The sequence below is a fragment of the Leopardus geoffroyi genome, chromosome C1 (genome assembly GCF_018350155.1).
Source record: "Leopardus geoffroyi isolate Oge1 chromosome C1, O.geoffroyi_Oge1_pat1.0, whole genome shotgun sequence".
Classification (NCBI taxonomy): domain Eukaryota; kingdom Metazoa; phylum Chordata; class Mammalia; order Carnivora; family Felidae; genus Leopardus; species Leopardus geoffroyi.
Genome location: NC_059328.1, coordinates 134,182,047 through 134,197,734, shown reverse-complemented (window position 1 = coordinate 134,197,734; position 15,688 = coordinate 134,182,047). Strand labels below are relative to the sequence as shown.

General features: G+C 37.2%; 1 protein-coding gene across 3 annotated transcripts in view; it reads right to left on the bottom strand.

Annotated features, from left to right (window-relative positions):
- Positions 1-9,814, bottom strand: part of KYNU (kynureninase) — a 121,017-nt gene extending 111,203 nt beyond the window's left edge. The window contains exons 1-2 of one of the 3 annotated variants that reach the window (XM_045479688.1): positions 9,559-9,814; positions 1,770-1,952 (exon numbers count right to left, since the gene is read on the bottom strand). In XM_045479688.1, the coding sequence (XP_045335644.1) occupies positions 1,770-1,938 (169 nt within the window). In that variant the 5' untranslated portion in view covers positions 1,939-1,952; positions 9,559-9,814. The remainder of the gene's footprint in view (positions 1-1,769; positions 1,953-9,558) is intronic. The other 2 variants (XM_045479685.1, XM_045479687.1) reach the window with 2 other exon arrangements.
- Positions 9,815-15,688: the final 5,874 nt, after the last annotated feature.

The following is a 15,688-nucleotide window of genomic DNA, read 5'->3' as shown; positions in this document are numbered from 1 at the left end:
GTTGGAGCCCCTCATTGGGCTCTGTGTGGATAGCTGAGAGTCTGCCTCAGATCGCTGTCTCCCTCTCTCTCTGCCTTACCCCCCTCCACACCGCTCACACTCTCTCTCTCTCAAAAATAAATAAACATTAAAAACAATTTTTAATTTAAAACTCCTTAGAACAAGTTGTTAATATAACTAAGATCTAAAAAATTAAAATCAATTGAAAAATAAAATATCTAGAAACAACACATTTTATACATGAAGAGAAAATTACAACTTTTTAAGAAAAGCAAATGGCCAAGGAGTTTATACAAATTTCAAACACTGTTCCAAGATTTGCAAATTCAAACAAGGAAGGAACAATTTTTTATTATCAAATAAGCAAAGATGTCCATGACACAAGTGCTTTTGTTTCTGGAGGAAATACAAATGTAAATGTGGAAGTCATTTTGGTACTTTGATAGGTAGGTCATAAAAACTTTGTCTTTTATCTCTGAAAAACCAATATATCTTATGGAACTATCCAGTATCCTCTCAGAGATTCAGGAACAATTATGTTCCAAACAGGAATAATTTAGAGAGATTTAGACAAGTCTTTCCAATATTTATGTCTTGCATGCCTTCCTTGCTTGCTTTCTTCCTTTTTCTTGGTGCATATGTTTGTGCATGAGTGTGTGTGTGCATGCATGTGTGCATGTGTTATTTTGGGGGTATGGTCTTTAGAACAACATTGAACATTAAGTGCAACATCAGCTAAGTAAAAATAATTTTGACCCTTTTCTCTAACAATGTCTCAAAAACCATCTAGGAAAAGGAAAATAAAACCTATATTTATTTTGACAAATCTTTTTTCATTGATGTAAAATGGAGCAAAGTCAAATATTTTAAAAAATCGTATTTTTATACTTGTGCTACCTATTTTTTTAAAATAGGACATCCCCAAACCAAGAACAGAATCAGCTTACCATATTATTTAAAAGGAAAAAAAAACGCGGGGCGCCTGGGTGGCGCAGTCGGTTAAGCGTCCGACTTCAGCCAGGTCACGATATCGCGGTCCGTGAGTTCGAGCCCCGCGTCGGGCTCTGGGCTGATGGCTCAGAGCCTGCAGCCTGTTTCCGATTCTGTGTCTCCTCTCTCTCTGCCCCTCCCCGTTCATGCTCTGTCTCTCTCTGTCCCAAAAATAAATAAACGTTGAAAAAAAAAATTAAAAAATAAATAAAGAAAGAAAGAAAAGAAAAAAAAATGCAATATGTATTTCTTAGTCACTGATTGTTTCCTTATTTTTGGTAATTCTTATACATGCCATCTTTACTCACAGCATACAAAGATGGTTATTCACATAATATCTTCTTAATATGCCCAAATCACAAAATAATATTTCCTCTAAGAGAAATATCATGCTATCATTAACTAGGTGCCACAAATAAGAGATATTCTAATACTGTATTGAAAAGAAATTGTTTTGAGCTCTAAGTGCTTAGAGAACAAGTAAATGCGTCTGCCTATAATTTTCAATCAGTCACTCTATTGTTCAGAGAAATAGATGACAGTATAAAAACGCTGCAAGTATTTTATTCAGAAGAAGAAAAGGAACATAAAGAATCTGAGGCTAAGGTTGGCTGACAGGCTGATTTAGTAGCACCAGGAACTTTCTGTTTTTCAGACATAATTACAATGGCTCTATTATGTAAGGGAACGATTTCAAAGGTTTATGATAAACTAATGTAGTAGCAAAAATAAATTAATAAATTAATTAAGAAAAATAGAATTCTTTTCAGTGTTCTTACCTGCAGGTAGATCCTGCATTTTGGGGATATGAAAATACTCTCTGAAGTGCCTCAGCTTATCTTCCTTATCAAGGTGAAGGGCAACCCTCTCATCTGTCAGGTGACATCTAAGTTCAGATGCGATGCGTTGAAGTGTGTCAGCTGGTAACTCAAGAGGTGAAGCCTCCATTACAAGTTCTTTCTCTAAAAGTGAAGAAAAATAATTAAAAATAATTTAGCCACCACCATTTTTTTTCTGTAGTAAATGAGCCTTTTAGGTAAAGAATGTTGTGTCTTTCCTTTTTTAAAAAAAATTTAATGTTTATTTATTTACTTTAATTTTTTTAATGTTTATTTATTTTTGACAGAGAAAGAGACAGAGCATGAGCAGGGAAGGGGCAGAAAGAGGGGGAGACACAGAATCCGAAGCAGGCTCCAGGCTCTGAGCTGTCAGCACAGAGCCCAACGTGGGGCTCAAACTCACAAACTGTGAGATCATGACCTGAGCCCAAGTCGGACGCTCAACCGACTGAGCCACCCAGGCACCCCTAATGTTTATTTATTTTTGAGAGAGAGAGACAGACAGACAGAGCATGAGAAGGGAGAGGCATAGAGAGAGGGAGACACAGAATCCAAAGGAGGCTCCAGGCTCTGAACTGTCAGCACAGAGCCCGATGTGGGGCTCAAACCCACAAACCATGAGATCATGACCTGAGCTGAAATCAGATGCTTAACCAACTGAGCCACCCAGGCACCCCATGTCTTTTTTTTTCTTTTAAGTTTATTTCTTTTGAGAGAGACAGAGAGAGTGTAAGCAGGGGTGGGGCAGTGAGGGAGAGAGAGAATCCCAGGCAGGTCCCAAGCATGGTCAGCATGCAGAGCCCCATGCTGGGCTCAAACTCATAAAACCACAAAACTGTGAGATCATGACCTGAGCAGAAATCTAGAGTCAGTCACTTAACCATCTGAGCCACCCAGGCATCCCAAGAATCTTGTCTTAAATAAGATTCTTATTTTTCCAACCTTAGAATAACTTTATTAACCAAACAGCATTAAACCTCATGCTTGAGTTTTTCTCATGTATGAAATAAAGAAAATGATAATAACTTAGGGATGTTGAAAAGAATAAATTAGGTAAAGGTGGTCAGGACAGAGTATGCTCTCAATAAATGTTAGCTCTTTTCCATTTTTATTTTCTGGATAATGGTCCAAATTAGTGGCTTTCAAACATACATAATTTTATCACCTTTTCCTCTAGATGTCTTACTGGGGGTAACAGTAAATGCTTTTGTGGGGCAACAAGGTGGCTCAGTCAGTTAAGCAATAGACTCTTGATTAGGAGTCAGGTCATGATCTCATGGTTGGTAAGACTAAGCCCTGCATTGGGCTTTGTGCTGGCAGCTCAGAGCCTGTTTGGGATTCTCTCTCTCTTTCTCTCTCTCTGTCCCTCCCCTGCACACACTCTGTCTCCTTCTCTCTCAAAATAAATAAATAGACATTAAAAAAATTTTTGTTTTACCTTTTTAAAATATTTACTTATTTGTGAGAGAAAGAGAGACAGAGCATGAGTTAAGGGGGAAGGGCAGAGAAAGATGGAGACACAGAACCCAAAGCAGGCTCCAGGCTCCAAGTTGTCAGCACAGTGCCCGACATGGGGCTCAAACTCACAAACTGTAGGATCATGACCTGAGCCGAAGTCAGACACTCAACTGACTGAGCCACCCAGGTGCCCCTTGGATCATAATTTTAAAATTAGGGACATATATACAATAAAATCTTAACAAAGTCTTTATTGTGAATGAAAAAGGTAAGTTTACCTTAAGAAATGTTGACTTTTGCCATAGGAAGACCAAAGAGCTGTTTATGCTGCCATAATGAGAAACTTTTCTCTCACAATTATATGTTCCATCTTAGAATGAAACAGGGCCCTGTGGTATTTTATGAAACTATATCCTGCTCTATGTAATCATCATTTAAGTTTCACACAATTGTGGAAAAAAAGCTCAATTTTCTGGAAGGGAAAAAATAACAGTGGAAATTTAACTACGTATTCTTAAACTTTACCCAAGTTTTCTTTATATTTATTTATTCATATTTCACAAAGTTTTAGTTTTTTTTTTGAAATTGAGCAACTATGGTATTAGAGAAAAAAACATTTTCTCAGGCTAGCTTGATTTACAAATTTATACTTTTGTGGCTCCACGTATACATTCCTCCATTTATTTACTTTCCAACAAGTACTTGTTGAATACCAGCCATGTAGTTCCAAGCACTGATAGAATAACAGTGTAAAAGATGGTGTATAAGTAATTAATTAGTGGACAATGAAAAAATAATTTTAAAAAATGTAATTTGAGATCGTTTCAACAGCTACGAGTAAACAGAACAGAGTAATGGGATAGAGAGTCACTGGGGTATGGAATGGCTTCTCAGGGAGAGGGTCAGGTAAGTGCATCTCTCTGAGGCAGGGACATATGTGCATATGTGGAACATTTTATGGAGTCAAATATGTGAGGACCAAGAACCAGAGAAGATGACAACAAGTACACAGATCCTGTGGTGGATGGAGATGGTCTTGGCCTGTTCAGCTAATGCACTAAGGGAAGTAGTCAGAAGGAGAGACTATGAGATAAAAGAGGCAGAGGCAGAGGCAGAGGCAGAAGTTAATTATGAAGAACTTTGAAGCTAGAAAGGAGTTTGGGTATTTTTCTAAGTTTAATGGGAAATTGTCAGAGAATCTTGAGTAGGAAAATGACATGATGTAATTTTGCATAAAATAAAAATCACTTTTTCTGCTCTTTGATGAATTAGAAGAGTCGAAAAAGAGAAGCAAATTAAGGCTATTTTAGTAGTTCAGAGAAAAAGTGATGGTGGATTAAATGTGAAAAAGAGAAAAATAGAGAAAAGTGTGAATTCATTATATATTTTGGAGGAAAAGCAAATAGATTTTCTCTGGTGTGGGATCTGGGCAAATATGTTGGAAGTGGTGAAATAAGAAATACCCAGGGAAGAACAATTTTGAGAAGGAAAATCAAAGTTCTATGTAGGACACATAAAGTTTGAGGTAGAAATATCAAACTGGCCATTGGATGTTGCGTTCTATAGCTTAGAAGAAAATTAGATCACAAGATATAAGCTTGATATTTTTCAATTCATAGACTATACTTAAAGCCTAGAAATCCTAAGAACTAACTAAAACTAACAGAGAGGAAGCTCTCAAATCTCAATTCAATCATCTGTCTTTAATTCATCACCCTTACTTCTCCCACCCCAACCAACACACCCAGTATTGGGCAATAAACAGTTGCACGTCTGAATATTGTACAATGCCAGTAAAACAAGCATACTTCTTATTCTCTAAACTTAAATTCTTCTGCTTGTTTATTTGAGCTCTTCTTTTGTCAATTGCCAGTGGTCTCCTTGATGAGCTGTTCTGTATATTCTCAAAGAAAGATACTGATCTTGATCTGAATATGTTTTTAGCTTTGATGCCAATAATGATTACCAATTGCTCCAATCCATGCTTGTACAAAAGTCAATGATTTCAACATTGGTGTTGATTGTTCTTTCAGTATGTGACCATACTAAATTATTGTCTTTTTCACGAAATTTTCCATGTGATTTTTCATGTCATTCTCATGTCATTCCCTTTGCCTAAAATATCCTATTTCCCTTTATACACATTCACATCCTAGTCACCTTCAAAGCCCTAGCTCAAATGTTACCTTTTTTATCCTATAAGTCCTCAGCTAAAAGTAAGTTTTCCTCCTCTGGATACCTGTAACACTTAGAAGCACATCCTAATTGATAAATCATGCATCTTGTCAGATACTATATTTATTTAGATGCATATATGTTTGGGAAAGCTTAAACAAGTTGCCGTGCCTACAACTTGATTCTGCGTGGGTTCCTACCTATTACCTTCTGATGAAATAACCTGCCTTTTGAATGGAGATGACTGTGCCTCTACCACTTGACAGTATCAACTGCTTGGTCATACTTGATTAGACTCCTAATGGACACGACCCACTTGAGACAATCACCTGTTATGTCAATGATCTGCAAGAGACTTGTGAATGCCTTAGCCAAACAGTCATTCATGATTGTGTTTAGCTGAGCATCGAATCAAATTCTTTCAGGAATCATAGCTATGACATACAGTCATTTATTCAGTTAGAAACAGGAGCAAAAACTTTAAAAAATCATAGAAAGCAATGATAAAATGGTTGGGTGTAGGAGTCTTGTCATGAGTGACTCATTTTTTCAAAGTTAAACAGAGCCACTGGTTGCTAAAGCATGAAGTGATTTCAGCAGCAAGTAAGAATCAACTTAATTATGCAACAGCAGGTGATGGAATAGCTATGTCTCCTGAAAGGTCCAGGAAAAACCAGTCTGGAGAGTCACTGAATCCTTCCATGCAGCAAATTATGTGTAAGGCCTGGAAGGCCACCTACTTGGCTGTTCTGAGAATCCCACGAGCTATTTTCTGCCTATCAAGGGTGTCTTTACTATAAACCTATTACTTACAGTGGCTTGATTGAGTTGCTAGTCTACACTACTGAACTGTATTCTACCTAGGAGCCTGAATCTTGTTCATCTTTGCATCCATTCCATTCCTGAGCAGTGGCTTTCAGATAGAGTGTTCCCCTAAAACGACAGTTGAACAAAGATGCACAAAATAGCTTGAATTATTTCACATGATTAATGACTGTTCACAGAGGATACCATTCTTATTACAATCACATGGAAATTAAAAACATTTTCAATGAGACTAAGAATCAAGAGAGCTTGTCTTACATTTACATTTAAGAATGTCTTTGGAGGGGCTCCTGGGTGGCGCAGTCGGTTAAGCGTCCGACTTCAGCCAGGTCACGATCTCGCAGTCCGTGAGTTCGAGCCCCGCGTCAGGCTCTGGGCTGATGGCTCAGAGCCTGGAGCCTGTTTCCGATTCTGTGTCTCCCTCTCTCTCTGCCCCTCCCCCATTCATGCTCTGTCTCTCTCTGTCCCAAAAATAAATCAATGTTGAAAAAAAAAAATTTTAAAAAGAATGTCTTTGGAGAGTCAGCACTCTTTTATTTTTATTTATTTTAAATTTTTTTGATTTTTTTTTTTTTTTGAGAGACAGAGGGACTGAGCATGAGTGGGGGAGGGGCAGAGAGAGAGGGAGACACAGAATCTAAAGCAGGCTCCAGGCTCTGAGCTGTCAGCACAGAGTCCCACACAGGGTTTAAACTCACGAGCTGTGAGGCCATGACCTGAGCCGAAGTCGGATGCTTAACCGACTGAGCCACCCAGGTTCCGTAAGTCAACGCTTTGATGGTTCATTGGAGTTGACTGTAAACTCTAACTGGGTTACCTAAATAAATTGACAGATTAGTTTGCTACTATTATATTCCCAGTAAAATCCAACTTTCTTTGTTTAAAACAAAAAAGATATTCATATTCATTCATTAGCTAGTTTATATTTGTTTCTTATTTAATCCTTGTAACAATCCTGAGGAATCAGAATAACTCTCCCATTTCCAGACCAAACTCTGGAATCAATAGAGAAGAAAGGAAAAGGTATGAGGACTCTCTAGTTCACTGTTTGGGACTGTACTTCACTTGAGGAACTTAGTCAATAGTGCTTGTCTTTGGGATGGCATGCAGGTAGAATGTACAGAGCAGGATTCCTGGCCCTCTAAATTTATTTTTCCTTTCATCTGTTTTATGACTTTTAAAAAATGTTTCTTTTGCTCATTCTTTTTTCCCCCCTTCATTATTTTTTTCAGCTTTGTACTCAGTCTGCAAAATACTGCAGGCAATGAATCTATCTACTCTTTTTAATGAGTCCTTCCAGTCCAGTCCCAGCCAGGCAGAGGTTAAAGCAGCTGGTTCCTCTTCTGGGCCTGTCACAGCCCAAATGTCACAACCCCACCTGCACTGACAGTGAGATACCTGCTGGCAAAATAATCTTTCTGGGAGAACACACCTGGTCTCACCCTGCCAACAGGCACAGCCACCACCAGAAGCTAATACAGTCCTCAGTGTCCACAATACCACAGTGCCCTCACTCCAAGGAAGCAGTTTATTAACTCATAACAGTTGCTGCTTCATTCTGCACTCATCCTGCCATCTAAGACAATTAGTGCTTCACAAGCCATAATTTTATGCCTTGTGTAGGTTTATCATTTTCAAATAAACTAACATGCCCTTATTGTGAAATAAAAAAATTCAATCCAAGTTAAAAACCCCAAATTGTATATGTCACATTTTTAATAATGATGTTATTAAGAAAGTGGAGATGTATATGCATTTGGTCTTGGGCAAGTCACTTAACTTTTCTGTTCTGCAATGCTATATAAAACTAATTTAAGTTTACTTTCTTCAGAAGATCATGATTAAGAGTGAATGAAATTAAGTAGGTAAATTTCTTTATAAAGAGATACAAGATGTGCTCATGGTATCTTTAAGTATTAATACCCTGTGATGAAAATTGCCATTTTACCCTCACTTTAGCTTTTGAAATTTTGAAAATTGCATTTTGCCAATTTTATTTGGACAGCTACAACTTTAAGGCTAAAACTTTTATAAAAAAATTATTGTTTTGGGGATTCTCGGTGGCTCAGTCGGTTAGGTGTCTGACTTTAGCTCAGGTCATGATCTCGAAGTCCGCAGGTTCGAGCCATGCGTTGGGCTCTGTGCTGACAGCTCAGAGCCTGGAGCCTGCTTCCGATTCTGGGTCTCTCTCTGCCCCTCCCCACTCATGCTCTGTCTCTCTCTGCTTTCAAGAATAAATAAAACATTTAAAAAATTTTTAAATAAAAAAAAATGGACCGCTTTTAAGGAATCAAGGAATTCAGGATCCTCCAGTCACCCATGGGACTAAGGTTAAATAGATAAATAAATGACTATTGAATACTCAGTGGTTAATCTTTATACAACTTCAGGTTTCATTCCTGAAATGAGCCAATTAAACACATGAGTTCAAAGTTTAGAAGCTGACAAAGCAAATTATAAAGAAAGTGCATAGCGTTTCATTGAGAAAGAAATAAAGTATTACTTAACATATGTGCACAGAGCAATGTTCTTTAAACACATCATTGTTTGAGAAATGAGTGACATCACTGTCACAACTGCATGTTTCATATCAAGGATTATATGAGTTACATGCTGAATTTCACATTAATAAGATCAATGCATTTGCTCCAATGCTATTACCTAAAAAAACACCCCACCCCTCTCAAAAGAAAAGCAGGAAAGAAAGAAACAAAACAAAACTTTCTTACCTATTAAAAAAAAAGTGTACCAACTCTCCATTCTTAGGAAAATATTTCATAAAATGAAAGGGGAAGAAACCCTGCTCATGAAATAGACGTTTTCACTTCCCCAAATAAATATTTAATATGACTAATGGCACCACAGGACAACTAGAATTACCAGAAAAAAGAGGACTTCATGCTTCTTTAAAGATGTGAATTTTTATCTAATCTTACCACTTCAACCCAAGTAACTGCAGAAGTACTTTAATTAGTCAAATGTAACTATCTTTTAGTAAATGAATTGCACAGTACTATTGACAACAGTTCTTTTTCACTACATTGGTAAAGATCTCTTTATTTAAGCGAAAATTTTAAAGGAGGGGAGGGCATTAGGGGACTGTGTCATTTCTATAAAGATAATTTGGAGAAATAAAAAGAGAAGAAAGAGCCTGGCAGAAGAAACCACTAACACAGTGTAGCAACGATTCTAGCAGAAAGAACTTTCCTTTAGAAAAAAATCACTGACTATATATTTCTGTAGAGTGTATTATTTGTGTCTCTGTGCTTACCAGCTAGGATTCCGATGATGGGATGGATCCACAGCTCCCTGCCTCCTTTAAAAAAAAAGAAAGAAAGAAAGAAAAGAAAAAGAAAAACTCTCAAGATTTCCTTGCAGATTTACAGGTCAGAACTCAGGGTGAGAAACTCCCGGCACTTCTGCATAGACAAAAACCTGTGGGGAATTTGTGAGCTAACTTTAGTTCCTCCCCCTTTTTCTAAACTGATAGTAAATCTCCAGTCACTGACAAACACCTAACCAACAGGCGGCTCTTACTATCTCTTCTCTCTTTCAAACAGGAGGGGCTTATTTAGGACTTTGTCCTCTAAGCCGCTCTAAACACTAAACTCTAAACACTTCTTTGCCTTCCAACTCCTTAGAACTTTGGGCAAAAAAACTATATCCTATAATGATCCTACTGAGCAAATCGAGTAACCTTGTTGGTGTGTAAGTCATACCAATGAGTTTGCTCTGGAGCTAAATTCCAAAATTCGCATTTCTTCTTGGTTTGGGCTCTGGAATACACTAATAAGGACGGGAGAGAAATTCTTTCCCCAGTCTCAAAATAAAGGAAACTTGGCTTTTGAGGCCACGCCCGGTGATCAAATGCATTGTGAGTTTCTAGTCTGAAGGCAGAGTTTGACATTTAACAGATTAACATTTTTAGTCACAAGTTTAAAATAGGTTCTCAATTCTAGAATATACTTTATTGCCCAATAGGTGCATTAAAACACACACACACACACACACACACACACACACACACACACAACTTCTAGATTTTCAGTTTAGTTAACAAGACAATCAAGGAAGAGAGTTTGAAGATAAAGTGGAAATTTAGCCTCAAAATCTTCATAAATGCAAATTCTTCCTTTAAGTCTATGGTCTGTCTATTGTTCTACCTCTGTTATCTCTTCATGCTGATCCCTGAGCTTGGGTCTAGTGGGTGAATATACTTTTAGGCATAAAATCAAAGAGTAAAGAGTTTTAGAGTGAAGACTAAAGATAGGGACTGGGCCTTTTGTATGTATGTTGATGCCTTTTTGAGCACCCACACACAACACGTAAAACATTATTTGATTCAATCATCTCTGCCATGTGTTCACTATATAACTCAGGACAATTTACCTAATGCGCCCTGAAACTCAGTATCCATCTATCAAATGGACACCAAATTACCTTCTCACAAGATTAGTAAAATACAAAACAATGCATGTGGAAAGCCAGCACACCAAGACACATAAGTCAGCAAATGACACATTCTTTTTTTTCTGAATTAATCAAAAAGTATTGCCCTGCAGTGTCCAAAAGAGGACGATAAAACACATGAAATGAATTTAACACAAGTAATTGAACTGTGAAAATAAAATATATTTCATTTCATCTCTCCTACCCTTACAATAATCCTATAATGTGAGTACTGTATCCTTACACTATTTAGTTGAAAGAGTAAACCTTTAAATCCAGTCTGGGTATCTCAAAATTTGCATTTTTTTTCCTATTTTGTTTATTTCTTGGGATGTAAGAACTTTGGAAGATTTGACCGGTTTTAATATCCAGGAAGTGAGCCTGGGCTGGAGTCTGTGTCATTTTTGGTAAAGAATCATAATCCTTTAACTACTGACTATGGATATTGAAATAGAAATAGAGCTACAGGTTTATAGGTCAGGACTTACTTTCACATTGCTTCTTCTAAAGTCTTTTGATAGTAGTGTTAGAAACCATCCCATCAAAATATTAATCTGCCCTATAATAAGATCTCCTTCTTTCCCCATAAAGGCAGGTGGTCTTGTCTGAAACAATCTTCTCTTTTGCCAGTAATTTTCTTGCCTCCGTATAAAATCTCCATTTTTTAATGTTTATTTTTTTTTGAGAGAGAGAAAGAGGAAGGGAGAGAGAGAGAGAGCAGAAGCAGGGGAGGGGCAGAGACAAAAGGAGAGAGAATCCCAAGCAGACTCTGCACTGTCAGCACAGAGTTCAAGGACTCTGGTGAGCATAGAACTCACCAGCCTTGAGATCATGACCTGAGCCAAAGTTAGATACTCAATACACTGAGCTACCCAGGCACCCCAGCTACATCTTATTTCTTATGTTTTGTAAATCTCTTTTTAAAAGTTTGTTACCTTCTACTAAAATGCAAAAATTCAAAATTTAATCTCACTGGCTTTATTCAATACTTCATAAATTGGGAAGCGCTCAATTTAGCAGATAGAAAGCCGCTCCTAGGAGCTGTACAAAATGAAAGATTTTCATAGAAAGAAGGAAGAGAGAACCAAGATGTTATATTAGACAAAAAAGATAGATTGGTTATGGCAAAGTCACTTTTCTTTAGGGCATGACAGGGGTTTTCAAGTGCATTATCTAATTACTGTTAATCAGGTAATTCCTGATTCCTGGTTTAAGATGTCATTTCTAGGAAAGCCAAAACTATAATTAAGTCTCAGTTTGGTGATGTGGAGCTTAGCATAAGTGACTCCCTTATGGGTCTGTTATCTTGTTTTTAATTCTTCATTCACTTAAAAAAAAGTATCAAGCATATTCTTTGCATCAGGCACGATTATATGCCAGGGATATTAATGATGAGGAAAATCTTTATAATATTAACATAAGTCCCTAAAGTTATAAAGGAACTGTGTAATATCAAGCCATGGAGGGAGTGGTGGAAACGGGGCCCACTGCAGGATCAGCTCTGGAAGCAAAACAAAGAAGAGATTGAGCTTCTATTTCTTCTTTTTTGGAAAAAGGAAGAAGAAACACGCTGCCAGGATAAACTGTTGTTATCAATTGAGTTGTCTATTAATTTCCATATATATCATCTTGCCTACAACATGATAAATCTCTAAAAGGCAAAAGACTTGATTATACCTTCCTGAGCACCTTGCCCTTAAAATGGAGCTAAATAAATATGTTAGTTACTTTTTTCAGAAAAGGTTCAGTTTCTTCTATCAAAATAGATGAAGGGGATATAATGATGATTATTATCCTATTCTTCAGGGCTTATTCACCATGGCTAAGCCAGTGCCAGGCAAATAGTAGACTTCACTGGGTGCTTGCTGTATTATTTACCAAATTAAATTCAGTGCAGCAAATTGTGTCTGCAAGTATCCAAGGCTACACACCCAACTATGACACTCCAGTGTTAAATGTTCCATGAGTAGAAATGGGTAATGAGATTGAACACAGAGCTGCTGCTCAGCAGCTAATTCAGGTCCTACTATTAATACAAGTGTTCTGTAGAAGTGAAGAAAAACCTCAACCATAGGGACCAGTTGGGGAAGAACTGATAAACTGCAGTCTCAAACTTGGGTGTTGAAGGACAGCAGAATGTGTCACCCAAAAATATGACTGCAGGTGTTCAGAAATTGCCACCACAAAATATGTCTCTGTGGTGTATTGATTGTCTTGAGCTGGAGGCACTTAAAAAACAGCAAATGGGGGAGAGGCTGTCTCTGATCTCTCTTATCTGCCTGAAAACAGATCCCCCAAAAGAAGTCAGTTGTTATCAATCCCCTCCCTGGGAGTTTCTTCAACCAGGGAAGATTGACTCTTATCATAGGAGAGGGGACTAGAAGTCCACACCCTGACCAACTTTGTCACTAACTATCATATCTTTTACCTATACTTCTCAGGGCCCATTCATCTTTCTTAATAAGCATTTACTCTCCCTTAAGAGGCCTACATCTCCCCTCCCCTTCTAATCTAATGGGAGTCACCCATTTTTCCCTGGGTATCTCCCATGTATACATGAGACATTCATGATAATAAACTTGTTTTTCCTCTTGTTAATATTTTATTATAGGGGTACCACCTAAGAACTCAGAAGGGTTGAGGAAGAATTAAAATTTCCTTCCCTACAGTATATAGAAAATCTCTCATTCTATTATATAAATTAAACAACATTTTAGGATCTCAATTATCACTTCTGTAAAGGGAGAATTAGTCTTGAGTCATTACTGGGACTCACCTTTCCCACATGTTTTAAGCACAACAAAATACTCTGAGATGAGCCTATTAGCTTCCTTGAGTCTCTTCCCTTCTGCCTCTCTCTTTTCCCCATACCATCACCCTGCACTCCCAAACACTCTTTCCCTCTCTTCTGAGGGTGAACCAATATAACATGAGCTTTCTTAAAAGCCAGGTCAGGATGTTCTCACTAAGCAATTTCTATCCTGAAGCCAAGAAATGCAGAATCTTATTTATATGGGTAGAGAAAAATATAAATAAAGAACAGTACACACAAAAAAAATTCTTTCTCCGCTCTTTCCCTTCCCCTTTCTTTTTCTCCCTCCTCCTCCTTTTCCTATCTTCACTCTCTCCTTCTCTCCCCCTTCCCTTTGTCTTTATTTCTCCTATCTCCCCTTCTCTCCCCCTTCCCTTTGTCTTTATTTCTCCTATCTCCCCTTTCTCATTCCTCCTCCCCTTCTCCTCTCCTCTTCTCTCCCCAGTGTCTCTCCCTTTGCCTCCCTCCTTCTCCTCACCTCTTCTTCCTCCCCCCTCCTTTCTCCCCCTTTCTCCTCTTCCTGTGCTTCTGTAGCAAGGAAAGCAAAACAAATTAATGTGCCAGTAAATCACTAGGTTGTATTTAAATAAGCTCTTCTCTCCTTCCTGTGAGGTATATATTCTGGTTATTAGAAAAATTTTCCAGTAATGGACAGGGAGTTTCCTATCCTCTGTACATGGTATTTTCAGTTTTTCTGAGAAACATATAAGAGCTCATTATAAGCAAATATCATTTTGCCAGTTGATGATTAAAATTCATTTAGAAACTAAAATTCCTGTAACCCATTCACTTTTCCCTAAATCAGAATTTCTCCCTCATTATTAAATTCACAGAGATATTTAAGGCAATCTATATGTGGTGTTCTGGCAGGGGAATTTTAATAGCACTCTTTTATGTGTGTTCAGATGTCAATTTGCCCAAATGTCTGATTGTTTACCTTAAGAACTGGAATTAACAAATTATATTTTTCTCTGTATTTAAGTAATGAGCAGATAAAAGAATCTGAACTAGATACAAAGGGTTTTCACACAATCCATATATACAGTCTTGCTAGTTGAGTTATTTGATATTCTATGTAGCTAATTAATTAGGTCTATTTGCTTTGTTGACATGTGAAATATGTTAATTTTAAAACTTTGAAGATTTATCACTTTATCACATTTTATTGATTTCATTTTTAATTTTTATTTTGAAATAATTTCATTCCTGTAGAAAAGTTGCAAAAATACTACAAAGAATTTTATGTGAGGGTGCCTGGGTGGCTCACTTGGTTGAGTGTCCGACTTTGGCTCAGGTAATAATCTCATTATTCAAAGGTATAAGCTCTGCATTGGGCTCTGTTCTGACAGGTCAGAGCCTGGATCCTGTTTCAGATTCTGTGTCTCCCTCTCTCTCTCTGCCCCTCCCCTGATGATGCTCTGTCTCTCTCTCAAAAATAAACACTAAAAAAAAAAAAAAAAAAGTATATTCTTCACCAAGACTTACCAATTTTAGCATTTTGATATATTTGCTTTTTTCTCTCATAAACATAGCCATATACTCAAGACATATCTGTGTGTCCTTTCTTGAACCATTTAAGACTAAGTTGAAATGTCATATTCCCTTATTCCTAAAGCTTCCTAAGTGTGACTTCCAAAGAATGAGGATATTCACTTACATAACCTCACTATAGCTATCAATATCAGGATATCCCATATTAATATAATAGTATTAGCTAATAAAAAAAAACTTTATTCAAATTTTTCCAATTGGCATAATGTCCTTTATAGATATCTTCTTTTTAATGCAGCCTCAAATCCAAGATTATGCATTGAATTTAACTGCCTTGTCTACCTTAATCTGAAACAGTTTTTTAGCCTGCCTTTGTATCTTTTATTCTTTTTCATTTTTTACTTGTGTTTGTGTGGTGAAAACACATAACAGAAAATTTACCATCTTAATCAATGTTAAGTGTAGAGCTCAGCAGTGTTAAGCATATTCATACTGCTTACCTGTTGACTCCATATTGTATTCTCCAGAACATTTGTTTAAAATATTCACCCTCATGACCCTTCATTATAGAAAGCTTTTGAAAAGTCAGATCTCCATACCCTTCACTGTGTTGATCAAAGCCTCTGCAAACTATTTTGCATGATGAGAG